This window comes from Erpetoichthys calabaricus, chromosome 11 (genome assembly GCF_900747795.2).
Source record: "Erpetoichthys calabaricus chromosome 11, fErpCal1.3, whole genome shotgun sequence".
NCBI classification, from domain to species: Eukaryota; Metazoa; Chordata; class Cladistia; order Polypteriformes; family Polypteridae; genus Erpetoichthys; species Erpetoichthys calabaricus.
In genome coordinates this window covers 146,751,421-146,771,522 of record NC_041404.2, presented here as the reverse complement: position 1 = coordinate 146,771,522, position 20,102 = coordinate 146,751,421, and the positions used below count along the sequence as shown (strand labels likewise).

General features: G+C 44.2%; 1 protein-coding gene across 1 annotated transcript in view; it reads right to left on the bottom strand.

The window, feature by feature from the left end:
* LOC114661132 (ankyrin repeat and fibronectin type-III domain-containing protein 1) overlaps nt 1–13,155 on the bottom strand; it is a 261,597-nt gene extending 248,442 nt beyond the window's left edge. The window contains exon 1 of the mRNA XM_051933396.1: nt 11,938–13,155. Within this exon, the coding sequence (XP_051789356.1) occupies nt 11,938–12,059 (122 nt within the window). The 5' untranslated portion in view covers nt 12,060–13,155. The remainder of the gene's footprint in view (nt 1–11,937) is intronic.
* Nucleotides 13,156–20,102: the final 6,947 nt, after the last annotated feature.

The window sequence follows — 20,102 nt, the reverse complement described above, 5'->3', positions numbered from 1 at the left end:
AGAAAACTTCCTCTCTTTCCATATATAGAGTCAAAGTCAGTCAGTCAGTCTTTGGCTGTCCATTGATGCAACAGTGATGCTGTCCATCTGTTTGTCCATCTGTGTCACACCCCATGTGTTCACTGGTGGGAGAACAGCCCAATTTGGGATAAGCAGACCCAATGGGCAGGGGAATTGCGACCCCACCCCAAGGTGCATCAATAGTGATGATTTCTCACTCCTTTCTCCTCTTTTTGATGATGCTTTCCAACAAGTGTCTCAATCTGCCCATGTGGAATGGAGCGGCTTTGAGAGAACGCTTCAAGAAGTCCTTCCAGTGTTTCATTGGGCCGTGCCGAGGTCGAGATCCTTCAGCGACTTTGTCCTGCATATATTGCTAAGTACGGGCTTGACAGTACATAATAAGATTCCTTTTGTTCTCATTCTGACAAGTGAATATTAAAATGAACAAGTATCTCATTTGCATGTTTATTAGTCAAAAAATATTTAAAATATCCTAAACTCAAAAGTTTAATTATATTTTAGGAATCAAAAACTTAATTTTGTCCGATCAGACTGTAATTATTACTGGTCAAACTAAGCCAATAACTGTTGAAACGATTTGCCGTAATTGTAAGATTCCTTACAGAGAAAGCCATCACCCCCTGTCTGTGTGGCTCCTTTTCTATAGGAGAGTGGCACCCTGTCTGTGACAAGACGTGAAGTAACGCAAGAAGCACGTGTTGCACAGTGAGCCATTTGACAAATATTGTCGGCACGGGTGACTGTGTCCCTCGGTGTAACAAATCGGCCTGCTTTTTATGGACATTGTAAAAAGAAAAGGTTCACATAAAATCAAGCAGCATTGCTCAGCCTGACATCGAGTGCTGGTATCCTAGCAACGAAAAATTAGGGATTATGCAAAGAAGGCTGCACATCATACAGAGTCCCTTTACACAGACTGTGACTCCATGATTGTATCAAAAATAAAAATCCAGCGCTTCTCCTTAAGTGACTTGCCTGCTGCTGTGATCTCGCCTCCTGTTTTCCTACCACATTTCAAAGGCTTACTGGTTTAGTTGACCGGCTCCAAGCCCAGCAGTGCACTGGTGTCCTGTTCAAGGTTAGTGCCTCCACTGGAGTAAGTGGCCTCAGAAAATGAATCATTGCATCAATCATTCATTCTCCCTCTAAGCCTGCTAAACATATTTGGTATTCTGGGGATGCTGCACCCCCCGTCTATGAGACTGAGGGGATTTAGTGTGACCAACTCATCTGGCACTGTGTCTCTGGAAGAAAACCTGCACTAACACAAAGAGGGCATGTCAACCCAAAAAGAGTCAAAGTGATGTATAGGGAAGCAACAACTCCAGTGCTGTTCAGTATTTAGAAAATTCTCTTATAAAATACTCTTAAACTACAACCAAGATCGCCATTGCAATAAGCCGAAAATTAACATATTTTTATTATAACATTGAATCCAACAGGGGCGGCACGGTGGCGCAGTGGCGCAGTGGGTAGCGCTGCTGCCTCGCAGTTGGGAGACCTGAGGACCTGGGCTCGCTTCCCGGGTCCTCCCTGCGTGGAGTTTGCATGTTCTCCCCGTGTCTGCGTGGGTTTCCTCCCACAGTCCAAAGACATGCAGGTTTGGTGGATTGGCGATTCTAAATTGGCCCTAGTGTGTGCTTGGTGTGTGGGTGTGTTTGTGTGTGTCCTGCGGTGGGTTGGCACCCTGCCCGGGATTGGTTCCTGCCTTGTGCCCTGTGTTGGCTGGGATTGGCTCCAGCAGACCCCCGTGACCCTGTGTTCGGATTCAGCAAATTGGAAAATGGATGGATGGATGAATCCAACAGAGCTAACATATCATTCTCCATGCAGACTGAACAATATGACAGAACAACGATCTTAAATATACCTATGTTAAGAAACGCTTCAGTCTGCACCAATCAGCATACAGATAAATGGTATCATCTATAGCAAGGGTTCTCAAAATCGGTCCTGGGGACCCCCTGTGGCTGCAGGTTTTTGTTCCAACCAGCTTCTGTTTTCAGTTAGACTCCTAAGATAATTAAGTGAACGGTTATTTCCCAGATTCTGTGTTTTGGATACAATATAGACATATAATTTTTATTAAAATGTATTCAGCAGTTATATGGGAATAATGTATTTTTTTTCTTTTTAACAATATTTTCATCTTGATTTTCATTCTCCTTTTCCAGATGTTCTAATTGTTTAATTAATCCATTATTTACTAATTAGTGGGTCTGACGCTAAAGTAGTTGCAGCCTTTCATGATTCTGTGTGGTTTGCCTGGGTGTCTGCTCTGCTCATTTTTAATTGTCATTATTAAGATACAATGGAGGGTACAAACTGCAGAGAGAAAGGGCAAAATAGAATGAAATCAATAAAAGAGAGTTAAGAATTTAAATGTATAGCAAAAATAGAAATATTTCTAAATGTCTTACAAATGTAAAGATCCAGTGGCTGTGCTTTTCTGAATGTAGAATAAAAGAAAAGGAAAAAATACCAGCTAATTAAACGAGATCAGTGTTACCAGTTGTTGTCACAGATTATTAATCTGGTTGGAACAAAAACCTGTGGCCACAGTGGGCCCCCATGACCAACTTTGAGAACCCCTGCCCTATAGCATTGTTTCTCAAGCTTTTTGGTGTCACAAGCAACTTTTCCCATATAAGTGTCTTTGCATCCTACTGGGAAGGTGGTCCCTCGTGGTATATCAAGCTCACTAATCAGAGTGGGGTGGGGGGGATTGAGTGCAATACTTGAAGCAGTGACCCACCAGGACCCCACCGTGACCTTCTACCATTATAAATAATAGCAACTCAGACCCTCCTGTAGCAGCCAATGAGGACCCAGTGGTTGAAAAACACTATTGTATAGCACCCATATGTCTTTGTATATTTGAAGGCCCCAAAATAGTTACACAGATTAAAAGTCTACAAACATCCATCCATCCATCCATTTTCAAACCCGCTGAATCCGAACACAGGGTCACGGGGGTCTGCTGGAGCCAATCCCAGCCAACACAGGGCACAAGGCAGGGAACCAATCCCGGGCAGGGTGCCAACCCACCGCAGGACACACACAAACACACCCACACACCAAGCACACACTAGGGCCAATTTAGAATCGCCAATCCACCTAACCTGCATGTCTTTGGACTGTGGGAGGAAACCGGAGCCCCCGGAGGAAACCCACGCAGACACGGGGAGAACATGCAAACTCCACGCAGGGAGGACCCGGGAATCGAACCCAGGTCCCTAGATCTCCCAACTGCGAGGCAGCAGCGCTACCCACTGCGCCACCGTGGTCTACAAACATCACATCATTAAATAGTCGAGTCAAGTTGGGGAGCATGCACTGGTACAGTGCGTTGCTGCACCCACTACACGTCGAAACAGCTCGGGATCCCGGTTGGCAACCCCCCAGGCAGACACGCGGTCCAGTCCTGCCCTCCGGAAATGATCCTCTATCTGCCGCAGCCGGGTGTTATGTGGGCGACCCCTTGGTCTGGTCCAGCCACTTGGGTCCCCAACAATGAGGATATTATGAGCCGGATCACCCTCGGGGAAACGTGCCACATGGCCATAGTTCCGTAACTGACGCTCCCTCACAATGCAGGTAATGTGCCTCATTCGGGACTCCATGAGCAACAAAAAGTCAAGCCAGCGGTACCCAAGGATTTTCCAGAGAGACACAGTACCAAAGGAGTCCAGCCTTCGTCTCAGGTCACTGGATAGCGTCCATGTCTCACAACCATATAGTAAGACAGGAAGCACCAGGACTCTAAAGACTTGGATCTTCGTCCTTTTGCATAGATATCGGGAGCGCCACACACCCCTTTCCAGCGACCTCATGACCCCCCATGCTCTCCCAATCCGTCTACTGACTTCACAGGAAGAGTCACCAGAGACATGAATGCCACTGCCAAGGTAAGTAAACCTCTCAACAAGGTCAACACTCTCACCGCAAACAGACACACTGCTGATGGCAAAATCATTAAATAAGAACTTCTTATATTTAAATTCTTATAGAGAACAAAATTAAAAAAAATAATTGTTATCATCATGGGTGGTAAAGAAAAGACGTTTAACAAACCCTGCCATAGTTTACTAGAGAATGGAATGGAATGGATGGGTGGATATGAAATGATTGTTTTACACTTCAGCTTACGGCTTGAAGATCACACTCTGCAATGTCCTTTCCTTTCAGAGGTGACTGCGTGTAACACTGCTGCTGTAGTCAGCTGCGGGCCCCTTCTTGTCAGCCCTCCTTGCACTGCAGATAATGAGGCTTGTGTACTGAAAGTTTGACCACCGCATTAAATTTGTTGGCAATGCAAAGTACTGTTTGAATATTTGGACAGATATTACTGAAAGATGTCAAATTCCAATACAAGTACAAGGAATAAAACAGACTTGGTTAGACTAAAATAATCTCTGTGCTACCACCCTACTCTAGGTAACGGTTTTATTTTTTTTTTAAACCTCCCCTGCCTATCGTAGGTATATATTCAGGGAAAGCATTGTGACAGGGCCAAAATGTTTTGTTGGAATGTTGAATAAATTTGCACGTTTTAGGAATCGATGAATGTGACTTGACTGCCTTTGAAATGATGAAAGTGTGCATCTCTGGGCACAATAACTCAAAAACAAAAAGCACTCAATCCAACCGAAATCTGGCACCGTTATTCACATTGTAAAATGGTAGAAGTCTATTGATGAAAATCAGGGTTAGGTTAGGGAAAGAACAGAACTCCCATGAGCTCCATCCACATTGGTGCAAGTTGAGTTGTTTTGTTTTTGTTCTCATGGGTGCCCAGAGATGCACAGGCCATCACCACTATTTTTTGGGGATTTTTCTGTTGGGAAGTGGGTTTGTAGTTGTTGTATTCCATTCCTTTCTGCCTGTTCTCTGTCCTTATTTTTTTAGCAAAACTTAGATTAAATGTCTCATCCGATTTTAGAGAATTTTTTCCACTGTATCTTTGGTCCAATGTATTATAATCCTCTTCTTTCTTTAAGTCTTTTATGGGAATAGGGGGAATGTGGGTGACATTTTCTTGGATTCAGTGCTTTGTGTCAGTTAGGTTGGTTTGTTCTATTGGTTCCAAATTCTCTAAGAAATTAAGCAAGGGAATATGGATTTTACTGTAGGGGAAAGACTAGTTTAGCTGTTTTATTCATCTTTTGTATTTGTATAGTCATCGTCTCCCTGCGCTCGTTTTGTTTATTATTCATCCCAAATGAGAGAATTACCATTTTAGTTTCCTTTTGGGGTTTTAAGTTTTCTAAAATTGCAGTAGCATTAATGAATTTACTCCCGAGAAACTATTTATATGGGTTTCGTCATACGGATGTGGATCCTGGAGCGGTTAGAATCTCCTATTATTAAGTGTGTTCTGTTGGGGACTAAGAATCAGTCTACAATATCCTAGCATGTGTTCATGTCTCTCTTTGGTCTGTTTTTAACCTGGGTTCGGGAAAAGAGGAAATCTTCCTCTGTTAATGGTAGGGGGTTTGCATTGTGGAGACCCAGATTTTGAGTCAGTGGATCGTTAGGCTAGGGTTAGGGTCCATAGGGTCTGGGCTAACTTTAGGGGTTTGAAAGTCTGTTTAAATTTTAGGGTTCAGAGTTAGGGTTAATGTTAGGGATAGGGTCCAAGACATTTTACTTTACAGAGATATGGTAGCCATATATACTGTAGGAATATATAGCAGGTACATGCATGCATAGGGAAAGAATTGTGAAAGGGTAAAACATTTCAAAATCAAAGGATTATGTTGGGAAGATTATGTGCCGAACACATCCCGTTCTTTTAATTTTTGTTTACAAGGCTGCCGTTATAATCTTCAAATGCTTTGCATGCCTGGTTGTCACAGCTAGATTCATGAAACCTTCGAGTTTTGACAGAAGTAGGCTGCTCTTTGACAGCAGGACCATATGGATGCTTCAATAAGTCCATCTGCAGTGTTATTTCAAGCTTATGGCAACCTTTGCAATGTTCAATATTACCAACATTTCGTTTTTGTTTTGCCCCAGAGAACACAGGAAGAGTAGAAAAAAAAATTTGTGTTTGAAAATGCCAGACGGAAGAGCTTGCAGTTCAGCTGGATTACAGCAAAGACAAACTTCCTTGCTACAAAAAGAAGCTGGTAAAAAGAAATCAGGAGGAGGATTACACTGTGCTGTCAGAAACACAGGAAGACTTCAAAAGACAGACCCGGAGAAGAGATGTAAATAACATGTAGTGAAGGTCAAAACCGGAAGACCAAAAAGTCTTAAGCAAAAGTTCCAAGGTCAAAAGTCTTAGAGCAAGAGTCAAAACCAGAAAACATAAAAATAATGAAATTAAAGAGGCAAAAGTTACCAAACAAAAAGTAGCTTTCTAACCACAAAGTGCTCTGATAGCTGACCCTTTAACCCGTGGGGTGATTAATGTCAGGGTCACGACTTCTGTGACTCCACCCCTAACAACAACCAAAGCTACCTAAAACTGGGTGGACAAAAACAACAACTCAAAGATTTCAAAGATGTTTTAAAATAAATTTTCATAACTAGAATAACACAATCAATTAAAAATGTTGATGCAAGAATCAAAATCCTCTGCTAAGAAGACCCCAGTAGAGAGCTTTAAATAAGTGAAAACATTTATTAAACATCAGAAAACCAGAATATCAAGAAAATCGAGCACCAAAACCAAAACGCCGGGCAAACCTTTAATCACACAATGCTTAAACTGTAATTCACTTAGATGAGTTAAACAGTGTGCAGGGGGTCCGAACTTATAAAGCCTAGCACTGATGACATCACACAGAGCAGCTTCCTGGACACACCCCCTAACAACCACGCATCACTCTGTAGTAACAGGACCGTAAAAATGGCAGCAACCATCCATCCATCCATCCATCCATTGTCCAACCCACTGAATCCGAACACAGGGTCACGGGGGTCTGCTGGAGCCAATCCCAGCCAACACAGGGCACAAGGCAGGAACCAATCCCGGGCAGGGTGCCAACCCACTGCAGGACACACACAAACACACCCACACACCAAGCACACACTAGGTCCAATTTAGAATCGTCAATCCACCTAACCAGCATGTCTTTGGACTGTGGGAGGAAACCGGAGCACCTGGAGGAAACCCACGCAGACACGGGGAGAACATGCAAACTCCAGGCAGGGAGGACCCAGGAAGCGAACCCAGGTCCCCAGGTCTCCTAACTGCGAGGCAGCAGCGCTACCCACTGCGCCACCGTGCCACCCGGCAGCAACCATGAATAAACAAAATTGCAAAAACATAACGCTAACAATATTTAACATATCTCGAGAGACAATATCCATACAGAGAAAATGTCAAATAACCCTAAAACAAAATTTTGTATTGAGCAGCAGAAATTAATTTTTGCCTGAGTGATCATTTTTTTTAGTTCAAGAGTGATCACTTCTTGTCTTTTTTTTCTTAAAGCTGTAGGCATAAAAATGAATTTAGAAGGTAAACTTGAGTGAATCAGTGCTATGGTCAAGCCAGGGTTCCTCACGTACAGTAACTCCTGTATAAAGTGCTTCCTTTGGTCATCTTAGTATTCTACTGTATGTCATTATTGTTCACTGTTTTCCATTATGTATACATATAAAAGGCTAAGAGTCGTCTGTCTGTCATGCAAAACTTGTGCACCCCTTGGCTTTGGAGCTTGATCTTGGTCTCATTCGAGAGCTTAAGATGTGAGATACCTTTATTGTCACTGTGCAACATAATGAAATCTCATTTGGAACAAGCCTATAGATGCTCAGATAAAGGTATATAAGAGTAGGCATTAAATTGCAAGAAGCACAGATTTAAAAGTTAAAATTAAACTAGGAGAAGCAAAGTTACTATTAACTGGTCCAAATATACATTGAGTAAAAGTAAAGGTAAATATGTAAGCATAAATAAATAAATAATAAATTAAGTCACAGTAAGAATTACAGTCAATGTAATAATCATGAGTTCCACTTGTGTCACGTATGAGTGTGTGACTATATGTTGTTGATGCAGGAGTTCAGTTCAGTTCAGTCAGTGATGGTTCTATTATAGGAAGGGGCAGTGATCGCTATGCATTTAATAGGCTAATTGATTTGGGGTAAAAAACGTTCTTCAGTCTTGAAGTACGGGCATGCATGGCTCTAAAGCACCTTCCAGAGGGCAGAGAAGTGAAAATGCTATGGCCAGGGTGGGTTGGATCTCTGCAAATGTTCTTTGCTTTTATGCTGTAGCAAGTAGTGAAGATATCATCCAGTGATGGTAACTGAGTGCCAGCAATTCTCTAAATCATTGTGATGTTCCTTCCTGCAGCCAGAGTACCACGCTGTAATGCAGTACGTGATGACAGACTCTGTGGTGCACCTGTAGAAGTTACCCAGCAGCTCTTGTGGGAGTTGTGCATTTTTTAGGCTCCTCAGAAAGTGAAGCCTCTGAAGATCTTTCTTGGCCATTGCTGTTGTGTTTGTTGTCCATGACAGGTCCTGGCTGATGTAGACTCCCAAGAATCTGAAACTCTGGGAAGTTTCCACCATCTAGCCTTTAATGCTGAGGTCTCCTGAAATCCAGAATGAGTTCCTTTGTTTTCTTGGATTTGAGTGCAAGATTGTAGTTCTGGCTCCAACTCTCCAGATTCTCAGCCTCTTCTCTATAACCTGCTTTGTCATTATCGGAGATGAGGCCTATCACACTGGTGTCGTCTGCAAACTTTCTTATGATGTTAGTATCATGGGTAGATTTGGAATCATTTGTGAAGAGAGAGTAAAGGAGAGGGCTCAGCACACAACCCTGCGATACCCCAGTATTCAGTATTTTGGGTGAACAGAAGTGCTTACCCATGTGCACAGTTTGTGGTCTGTTAGTGTGTGAGTTGAGACCCAAGTTGTTTAATTTAATAGCCATCTTTTTGGGGGGATGGTGTTGAAGACTGAGGTAAACAGCATCTGCACATAGTTGTCCCTCTGCTCCAGGTGTGACGGGACAGTGTGAAGGGCAAGTGAGACCGCACCCTCAATTGACCTGTTTGCCATGTAAGAGAACTGGTGTTGGTCCAGGGAGTAGGGAATGCTGCTCTTATTGTGTCTGAGGCAAGTAGCTCAAAACACTTGATAACAAGTGGCAGAGGGATGATTGTTACAGGCTTGAGACAAGTGGGGACAGAATCCTACTCTAGAGCGATATTAAACAGGCTGCCATGATATCACCTATAAACTGCTCAGGAGAGCTACCACAGCCACAGAATTTAGCTTCAGGTCCTTCTCATGGCTGACAGCAGCATGGCTGCACACCTCATGGCAAGCAGCGACATGGACATGCGGCATGGCTGACAGCAAAAGCTCAGCGGTGCAGCTGCAATCAGTTCCGTGAAGCACATTGCACAGGCCATGCCAACCGTCAACCTTGAGGTACTGACACTGATTGATAAAGTGACATGGCTGAAGAACATCATGGGTGAACAATTCTGTCAGAAGTGTGCGGTGATCAACACAATGCCGTGGCAGAGCAAACAGCGGCGACAAACAACCCTGTAACAGGAAAGTGCAGTGCTTAACAAAGTGACATGGCCGAAAGAAACGCCATGCCAGACTGGAAGTCTGCATGTTTCCTGGTTTTTTAAAATATTGTTCTGTTCATTTATTATTTTTCTAAGTATTTAATATTTGTTCATTTTTATTCCATTTAGCTATTGTGCAGTTTTTGTGTCTGAGAGTTTGTTTCTGTATTTTGTGGGTGGATCCCCAAGAGATGGGTCCACCAGGCTGGTGAGGATACAGGCCTTCTATAGACCTAATGTTGGAGGCCTCACATCTTTGCCATTTGCTGCTGCTGCAATCGTAACAGCCAGAGAGCCCAGCAAATTATAAAGACATGAAAAGGACTTTCTTTGCACATACGCGCTAAATGTTTCATATGCAGTTGTCTTTCCTTCATCCTTGTCAGTGTTTCTCTCACAAGCTGTTTTCAGTGCCCCTTCTGTTGATGTGATGCTCTAAGTTTACAATATGATGGAAATACAAGTTTCTTGTTGAGGAAACTGATAGAAAGTACCCACTTAGTTTCTGCAAGAAATGTCATTTGGCCTTCATTGTAAAGTTTGGTCAGTGTTTTTCTGTATGCTCCAGCGACTCAGTGAAACCTTAGAGTCAAGCTGTTTTTTAAATGTGAAAATTAGTTTCTTCCATCCATTTATCTTCCAAACCTTTCCTTAATTTTTTTAATGTATTTATTTAGGCTTGAATCCTGTTCTCAGTCGCTGTGTTTAGATTGCATGTCCTCCCCATGTTTAGGTGGATTTGGTACTTTAGTGTAGCTCTCAAATCTGAAAATCATACTCGCTCAGGTGTGCCCTGTGATGGGATGATGCCCTGCCAGGATTAACTCCTACTTTGTATTTAGTGTGGCTGAAATCAGTTCCTGCCCTCTGTGACCCTAAAAATTGGATTATGCCAGTTTATATTAACAGCCAAGCTGTGGTCACCTTAAAATATGTGAGCCTGAAAAAATTTGGTGTCCATTTCACTAGGCTATGATTTCATCTGAAATTGCCATTCTAGCATTTGTGTTTGCGTTTTTTTAATTCAGTGTGCTCTCCTATCCAGCACGACAGCGTGTGAGGGCAGCATTACATTGCTATGTTTAGAATGAAGGAGAAGCTACAGGAAGATGCTTGGCATCAATTCCGCACAAGTCTGTCAAATCGGTCTCTTCTGGTCCAGATAGATTTTAACCAAATGCCCCACTGAATGTCGATGATCATTTTGAAGCCTGCTTCCGGGAAGGAGAGATATCCTTACTATCAGAAGCAGTAACAGTCAGATTGGTGTAACACATTTTTTGTTCTCTTTCATCCAAAAGGACATTAAATGGGGGTTCCCTCTAGAACCCCAACTCTTCATCTGTCTATTTTCATTATTTTTAAATTATTGCAATGTCCCCGGGCGGCATGGTGGCTCAGTGGGTAGCGCTGCTGCCTCGCAGTTAGGAGACCTGGGTTCGCTTCCTGAGTCCTCCCTGTGTGGAGTTTGCATGTTCTCCCCGTGTCTGCATGGGTTTCCTCCCACAGTCCAAAGACATGCAGGTTAGGTGGATTGGCGATCCTAAATTGCCTTACACACTTTTCTCCATAGACCACACTGCATGCCCATTACTTTAAAAATGTGTCAAGTGATGTTAAAAGGAAAATGTATTTCTATGCCCTTTTCATATATGCAATAATGCTTTCAGGAAAATGTGCATGTCACCAGTAGCCAAGTGTGGTTTCTAGTTTATCTTCACCCAGCCTAACTTTGGATTTGTGTTTAGATTTGGCCTCCTTTGCCTTATTCAACACAGTATAAAAGACTCTTCGTCTCTCTGTCTCTCCACAGCATCATGAGGCCCTCAAAATCAGTGAACCCAAGGAGAACCCAACAGATCTCAATGTATGATGCATCATTTAGAGGAAAATTGCACATCACCGCTGTAATACCACTCAAGCATGCCATTCCCATCCCTGCTATCGACCAGCCTCAATGAAGATGCCAGCTGAGCATGTCTCATCCTTGTTTCATTTGTGCAAAGCAGGTGAAACGCAGCTCTGCAGCTTTATGAGTCATGGCACAGTGCTGTGTCTCATGTCCTCAATGAAGATGTCAATGCAAGCTGCTTACTTGAGGATCAGCACAGGAGACATGTGACCCCGCAAGCGAGGGCAGGCTGAAGTCCTGCTGAAGACGCGCTAACTTTGCAAATCACCTCCTGCTCCCCTTTTCACAGAGGCCACAGCGGCAGACCACGCACGGTGGCTGCCAGGTTTCCTGGAGCCATCACTCCTAGTGGCAGGCGGTTCCTTGACACCTTTTTCCATAGAGCTGCTATGGAGAAGGTAACGGAATGGCACAAGTGAAAATAAAGAGTGTGTAGCCAGAGCTACCTACCTGGCTTCAGAAACGCTGCAGCAGTAGCTGCCACTTCGACGTGACTCCTTCCTTCCCAGGCGAAGCTCCTCCCTTGATTTGCGCTGATTAAAATAGTTGGTGAGTTTCCCAAAGCTGGCCATTTCTACAGCTCCCTCTCAAAACGCAGCTCCGTCTACTAGCACATCACCTCTCGTGCTCCACCTGCCTCCCTGAAGATGAAGAACACCCTCGGAACTCGTTGGGATGAATCATCTGGCACCGGTGCCCGGCAGCCTTCTGCAGCACAGAAACTGGGGCATCTGAGACGCAATGTGCCTCATCTTTTCTTTACCCCCCTTCTCTCTCTCTCTCTGTTTCACTCTCTCACACGCGCGCGCACACTTTCCCTGGCCAGGATGTCACTTCCCTGCGATTCCAAGCCAAAATGACAATCAAATTATAAGCAGAAGCCAAAGGCTGCACTGCATGCTCTTCTATTGCCGCTCGCTCCCTTGGAAACTGAGGAGCGCGCAAGCCATCGGATTTTTTGCAGCTGCAGGCGAGCTGTTGTGTAAGATTCCTCTTTTGTGATTTCCATTCTTAGCCGCCCAGCATCTCTGAGAGCACAGTTAAAGGGCCACCAGCTTTTTCTGAGGGTCTTGGTTTCGGAAAAAAAATGCTGCCACTATGTTCTTTGTGGCTTCTTGAGGGTTAAACTAGCCTAACCGGGAGAGAGAGAGAGTGTGAGGGAGAAAAAGAGAGAGAGAAACGTCAAGCAAGTGGCGCGATACAAATAAAATCCTCTAATTACTAAAGACGTCAGACAGATCATTAGAGCTCTGGGACCCCAGAAGGCAGAAAATTCATTTCAAGGTGCAGCAGCTTGCCAGAATAAATAGGCGGCAGTGCGTTTGGACCGCTCTCTTGTGCCAGACGTCTGCAAGCTCTAAAGCTTCAAGATGAGGCTTTTATACTTGCTGGACAGTCTTCTAAAGATGTTCCCAGATGTGCTCAATGGAAACCAGAGTAAAAGCTTTGCTTGTTTCAGAACTGGCAGGACGAAATGAGCTTGCTCGACACGTTCTAGGTAAACTAGAAAATTGCCCTCCTCACGCCATCTCTCTGACTTACAGGGATTACTGCATTGCTTTTTGTCTTCTAGCCCCATTTCCTGGCTCGCTTGACAAGCATTTTATTTCAGGCTCAGAGGAAGGTGACATCCTCCACACTAACACAATCAGAATCACAAATCTTTCTTGCCAATAACCTCCTCTGCTTTCCCTCTGCGGTGGTGACGGTCATACTGCTCATTCAGACATCCTTTTTTTTTTATTTTCTCCTCTCTGCTGTTCCATTTTATGTCTTGGAGGCACAGCTTTGCACTTGTTAGGGGAGCAGCATCACGGCTTTCGAGTCTCACTTGTAGTTCACTGTCGTTGTGAACTTTATAAATTCTCCTAATAGCCAAAGCTATATTTTTTGCCCGTTCTGAGCGTGGGTTAATAAAATGGTAGCATTGCAGGGATCAGAAGGAGATGGCAAGGAGCAGAGGGTGTGACAAGGACCTTCAGATGGAGGCAGGAGCTTTCTGACTGATCCAGGACTTAATCTTCAAACTGATTTTTTCTGATTTTGTCCTCTCCGCTGCTCCATTTTGCGTCTTGGTGGCACAGCTTTGCACTTGTTAGGGGTACAGCATCACGGCTTTCAAGTCCCAGTCTTTGTGAACTTTACAAATTCCACTTGTGTCCACAGGGCCAGCACTAGCATTTTTCCTGCTCTAGATGAAGCTGTAAATTGTGTCCTTTCCCACCATGGGTTATTTGAACCGGAGTGTTGCAGGGGTCAGGAGGTCCACCGTTTTCAGAGAAGCAGGCTGAATGACAAGGACCTTTCGGTGCACAACAGGAGCTTCCAATTTTCTCCTCTCCGCTGTTCCATTTTGCTTTGGGGTGCACCAATGCAGTCCTTGAATCCCAGTTTCATTTCACTGTCTTTGTGAACTTTACAAACTCTTCTTGCTTCAACAAAGCCAACTGTAGTATTTTTGCTGCCCTAGGCGAAGCTGCAAATGGTGCCCCTTCTGAGTGTGGGTTATTTAAATAAGAGCATTGTGGGGGTCAGGAGGTCTGGCGATTCCAGAAGGAGAAAGCAACTAGCAGACTGCATGACAAGGACCTCCAAGTGGACTGGGTGCAGGAGCTGACTTATTGTGCATGGTAGAGTGGACAAGGAGGCAGGAGACGGGAGTCCTGGAGATTCACGTACAGGAAAAAGAATCTCAAAGAGGCAGCCACAGGTCATCAGGTGTGTGACTGAAGAATGGTCTGGTGAAGTGTGCGTGCAGAGGGGACAGTGTGAGGTGAGGTGCAAATTGTCTCGGATTTAAGAAGCGTATTTGTTGTTTTGTGTGGCGCTACCCCGGACACTAACAGTTGGGAACATCTAGCAGTCTACCTGTTCTGTGTTCTGGTGTTACAAAATAAATATGGCGACTATGTGAGGGTCAAGTCTGCACATCCTGCGTGGCATCTATGTGTGTGGGTGTGTGTGTACCCGATTCTCTCATCCCTGTGCTTGTTACGATATAATAATGTTACTGTGAGTAGGATATCCAAGTGTTCATACGTCAGGGTCTGTTTTGTTTAAAAAATATTCTGCCCTTCCCACCATAGGTGACAAGCCTGGTTCACCTAAATGGTGGAGCCGGCCCTGCATGTTCATGGCGATGTTTCCTTGCATGCTTTGCTTTTCTCCTAAATCCTAAAGTGATACATTTTAAACAGATTGGTTACTCAATGCTGTCCCAGTATAAGTGTGTGTGCTTGTGTGTGTGAGCAACCCGAAGTCTTGGAGCACATTTAGCCACAGGCTCATTCCACCATAGTGTGTTAAGAAGCGCCTCTGGGGGTCTTTTCTGCCCACTGCTATCAGGCAATTTAATGCTTCCTCCCGACATACTGTTTAAGTTCATTTTGAAATTTCTGCATGATATACATTTTTTTTTTTTTATTGATTGATTGTATTATTTGTTCTGTGAGTCTGTATCCTTGTTTTTTTATATTTCTGCTGTGTATGCATCAAAATTTACTCTTGGGATTAAAAAAGTTTATGTAATCTAAGTCAAGTCAAGTCTGGTCAGGGAGCATGCACTGGTACAGCACGTTGTTACACCCACCACACGACGAAACAGCTCGGTATCACGGTTGGCAACCCCCCAGGCAGTCCAGTCCCACCCCCTGGAAGTGACCCTCTATCTGCCTCAACCAGGTATTACATGGGCGACCCCTTGGCCTGGTCCAGCCACTCGGGTCCCCAGCAATGAGGATCCTGTGAACAGTATCATCCTCGGGGAATTGTGCCACATGGCCGTAGTGTTGTAAGTGACGCTCCCTCACAATGCAGGTAATGTGCCTCATTTGGGACTCCATGAGCAAAACAAAGTCAGACCAATGGTACCCAAGGATTCTCCGAAGAGACACCAAAGGAGTCCAGTCTTCATCTGAGGTCACTGGATAGCGTCCATGTCTCGCAACCATATAGCAAGACAGGAAGCACCAGGGCTCTAAAGAATTGGACCTTCGTCCTTTTGCTGAGATATCGGGAGCGCCACACACCCCTTTCCAGCGACCTCATGACCCCCAATACTCTCCCAATCCGTCTACTGATTTTATAGGAAGAGTAACCAGAGACATGAATATCACTGCCGAGGCAAATAAACCTCTCAACACAGTTGACACTCTCTCCGCAGACAGACACACTGCTGATGACTGTACCCAAGAAGTCATTAAAGGCCTGGCTTTTGGTTTTTATCAGGACACTCACAAGCCCAGACACTCAGACCCCTCGCTCAGTCTCTCATGAGCCCCGATCAGAGCCTCCATTGACTCTGCGAAGATCACAGCATCGTCAGCAAAGTCAAGATCAGTGAATCTTTCTTCACCAACAGATGCCCCACAGCCACTGGACCCCACGACCTTGTTCAACACCCAGTCCATACAAGCACTGAACAGATTAGGTGCAGAACACACCCCTGATGAACCCCAGAGTCAACTGGGAAAAACACAGAGGTTCTGCCTCCACTCTGCACAGCACTCAGAGTACCAGAGTACAGGCCGGCCATGATATCCAGCAAACTTGAGGGGATCCCGCGAACCCTCAGGATGTCCCACAGGGCAGCTCGATGAACTGAGTTGAGCGCTTTACGAAAATCGACAAAGGCTGCAAAGAAAATCTGCCGATATTTGCGTTTATGCTCCATTAAAACCCTCAGTGCCAGAATGCAGTCGATTGTAGACTTCTTAGGCGTAAAACCAGACTTCTCCGGTCGCTGGTAATCTGGAAGTAAACTAATCCAAGAATAATTCAAATTGCAGATATCTATGATTTTATTTACTGGGCAGACCATCCAGTGTTGACTCCTGCCTTGCACCCCCGTGCTGCTAGGATTGGCCCCTGCCACCTCAGAACTGTGCACTTGAATGGCAAGCAAATTCATATTTTTTGTTTCTGGCTCTGTGCCATCCCTGCCCTGAATTGTTCTGTAGGGTAATCAAGTAAACTGACATGAAATCAGTTTGGCCGCATTAAAGAATCCTGCAGTAATTCTCACCTTTGAGCTGTGTCTAAGTTAACTTGAAAGTGGACTTCAATGATGGCAGCTTTCCAGAATGGTGGAGCAGTTCAGCGTACTGCTGTGGCATCAGTGAAGCACCCAATATTTACAGTTTACTTGTGTCAGAGCCATTCAAAGACAGCCATGTAGTTTTCAGCTGGTCTCGTGGGGCGAGATGTGACTCTCGAATTGAGAGCACACATCAGGGGACAACTTGCTAAAACGTTTGCAGTGAATGGCTGCGCAATCCACCACTGGATTTCCTCCTAAAAACCCTCCCCCAATTTCTTCCAGTTGGTGCCCTTTAAACGTTCATGGCTGCAGTGTCACATTTCTCCTTATGTCATGTCATGCCATCATCAGTGAAATGGAACACCATTTAGTCCATTCATCCATTTATTATCTTAACCTGTTCACCCATAGCAGGGGCACGGGGCAATCATTGGGCAAAAACAAAACCCTGGACAGGGGGCCAGTCACACTGTTTACTTTGAACGTATATTTTATATTTCACCTTTTGGCGGATGTAGTTGCCATTTCTTTCAAACTCAAATTGACTATCATCATACCTGAGACGAACAGATGCCACAGGCAGCCAGTGGCAGGGCACCATTCCCTTTTATCACTAATCTGGTGATGTCTTTGAATGCCAAAGTAAAAACTGCATTTACAGAAAGCTTTTTCTTTTGCAAAAGTCATGTCTACTTTTTACACATGTAAAATGCTCTTCGCACACACAACACACAAAAGTTTAAACTTAACAGTTTCAGCGATAGAAGGTTTATCTATCGTGACCACATGCCTGCAGTCTGTCGGACCAGGTTAATAAGTTTACTGCTTAAATCACCGCCACTACTCTGAGCTCCGCCTTCACAAGGCACTGATTGGTCTAGAGATTTCAAACTGCGTGAACCTCCTAATTGATCCCACCCACTTTTAAGTGCAGTTCATTCGCGGTTGATGTAAGTTTCACAGGTCTGGTTCTGCAACCCTAGTTTTACACAGTCTGCTTTCTGCTCTTGAGGGGTATTAGTTGTGAAATTCTTGTCCTTGTCAGAGGAGACTGTCTCTCGACTTCAATTCATTCATTCATTATTTTTTGGACCTGTTTATCCCATTTGGGGTTCAGGGGAGCTGGAGCCAAGCCCAGATGAAGACCCTCACAGACCCATGGGTGACTTAGGTCCTTAACAGGGAGTTGACCACACTTATACCAGTGCAGCACGTGGACACCAGTTCGACACCAGCATGGTATATCCGAGTGTTGCTTTTGGCGCATGAAGATTAAATTGTTTCACCAAGCGGGTAGGAAGGTGTCATTCCCGCACACAGAGATGTGATTGTTAAAGTGGGTGGGGGGGATTAGTGAAAAGTCCCTTTGCCATCATAAGCTCCTGGGTACCCAGAACACCCTGATAGTAGACCCACCCCTGTTGGGATCTTATCCTAGTAGTAGGGGGTTTCCAATAAAGCTGACCTTGGGTGGAATACGTGTCTTTTATTGCAAGACAGACTGACCTCTGCAACCACAGTTGTTCACGCCAGTCCATTGAACTGAATATCTTTGATTGGTGACCTGAAAGAAACTCATGTGTACACAGGGTGTGATCCAAACCCCACTCAGAGGAACACGTGCAACTGAGGTTCCCATGCGGTGGCACCCCACCACACTACCCACTTCTGGAACAGTTTTTAAGTTTCACTAACTGATAAGAAAGATAAGACAAGAAAGCAAATATTTATGGGCTTTAAATGTTGGCCCTTCTGTCATTGCTGGCTGTCCCATTCGTCATCTGCAATATCTATCTATCAGTTTCTTAGCGCACACAGGAACCCAGAATTGATTCTTTTTGTGGATAATTGTTGTGTCAACTCCTTGTTGGGTTGGAGCCATGCATGCTTCTTCTTTATATGTCTTGGTTTACTGTGGTTTCACAAACAGATGCTTAATCCCACATTAGTGGCTTGTTGTATAATTGAATCTGTGGACCATAGAAAGCACCTACGATACTGGGGTCCACAGATATTGCTGCAGAACTCTGCATTATTACAGCGGATCGCATCAGTGGTGGTATTCCATAATGTTATAAAGATGATTCAGAATCGATTCATTCGTTGATTTCAAATTTCTACAAATCACACTGCTGTATTGGCATCAAAGCATAAAATTATAAATGCCCCCATCGTCTAATTTTCTAACCTACTTAATCCAGACTAGGGTTACAAGGGCCTCCAAGGCAGGCGTAAACCCTGGACAGGGTGCCAGTCCTTCACAGAGAGAACACACACTGGGGCCAATTTAGCATTGCCGTTTCACCAAGCCTGCAGGTCTTTAATAATAATATTTTTTTTATATTTACAGTCATATGAAAAAGTTTGGGAACCTCTCTTAATTCTTTGGATTTTTGTTTATCATTGGCTGACCTTTCAAAGTAGCAACTTCCTTTTAATATGTGACATGCCTTATGGAGACAGTAGTATTTCAGCAGTGACATTAAGTTTATTGGATTAACAGAAAATATGCAATATGCATCAAAACAAAATTAGACAGGTGCATAAATGTGGGCACCCCAACAGAGATATGACATCAATACTCAGTTGAGCCTCCTTTTGTAAATCTAACAGCCTCTAGACGCTGTCCTCCTATAGCCTTTGATGAGTGTCTGGATTCTGGATGGAGGTATTGTTGACCATTCTTCATACAAAATCTCTCCAGTTCAGTTCAATTTGATGGCTGCCGAGCATGGACAGCCTGCTTCAAATCATCCCATAGATTTTCAATGATATTTAAGTCAGGGGACTGTGACGGCCATTCTAGAACATTGTACTTCTCCCTCTGCATGAATGCCTTTGTAGATTTCCAACTGTGTTTTGGGTCATTGTCTTGTTGGAATATCCAACCCCTGCGTAACTTCAACTCTGTGACTGATGCTTGAACATTATCCTGAAGAATTTGTTGATAGTGAGTTGAATTCATCCGACCCTCGACTTAAACAAGGGCCCCAGTCCCTGAACTAGCCACACAGCCCCACAGCATGATGGAACCTCCACCAAATTTGACAGTAGGTAGCAGGTGTTTTTCTTGGAATGCGGTGTTCTTCTTCCACCATGCAAAGCGCTTTTTGTTTGACCAAATAACTCCATTTTTGTCTCATCAGTCCAAAGCACTTTGTTCCAAAATGAATCTGGCTTGTCTAAATGAGCATTTGCATACAACAAGGGACTCTGTTTGTGGCGTGAGTGCAGAAAGGGCTTCTTTCTCATCACCCTGCCTTACAGATGTTCTTTGTGCAAATTGCGCTGAATTGTAGAACGATGTACAGATACACCATCTGCAACAAGATGTTCTTGCAGGTCTTTGGAGGTGATCTGTGGGTTGTCTGTCACCATTCTCACAATCCTGCTCATATGCTGCTCCTGTATTTTTCTTGGCCTGCCAGACCTGCTGGGTTTAACAGCAACTGTGCCTGTGGCCTTCCATTTCCTGATCACATTCCTTACAGTTGAAACTGACAGATTAAACCTCTGAGATGGCTTTTTGTAGCCTTCCCCTAAACCAGAAGACTCAACAATCTTTGTTTTCAGATCT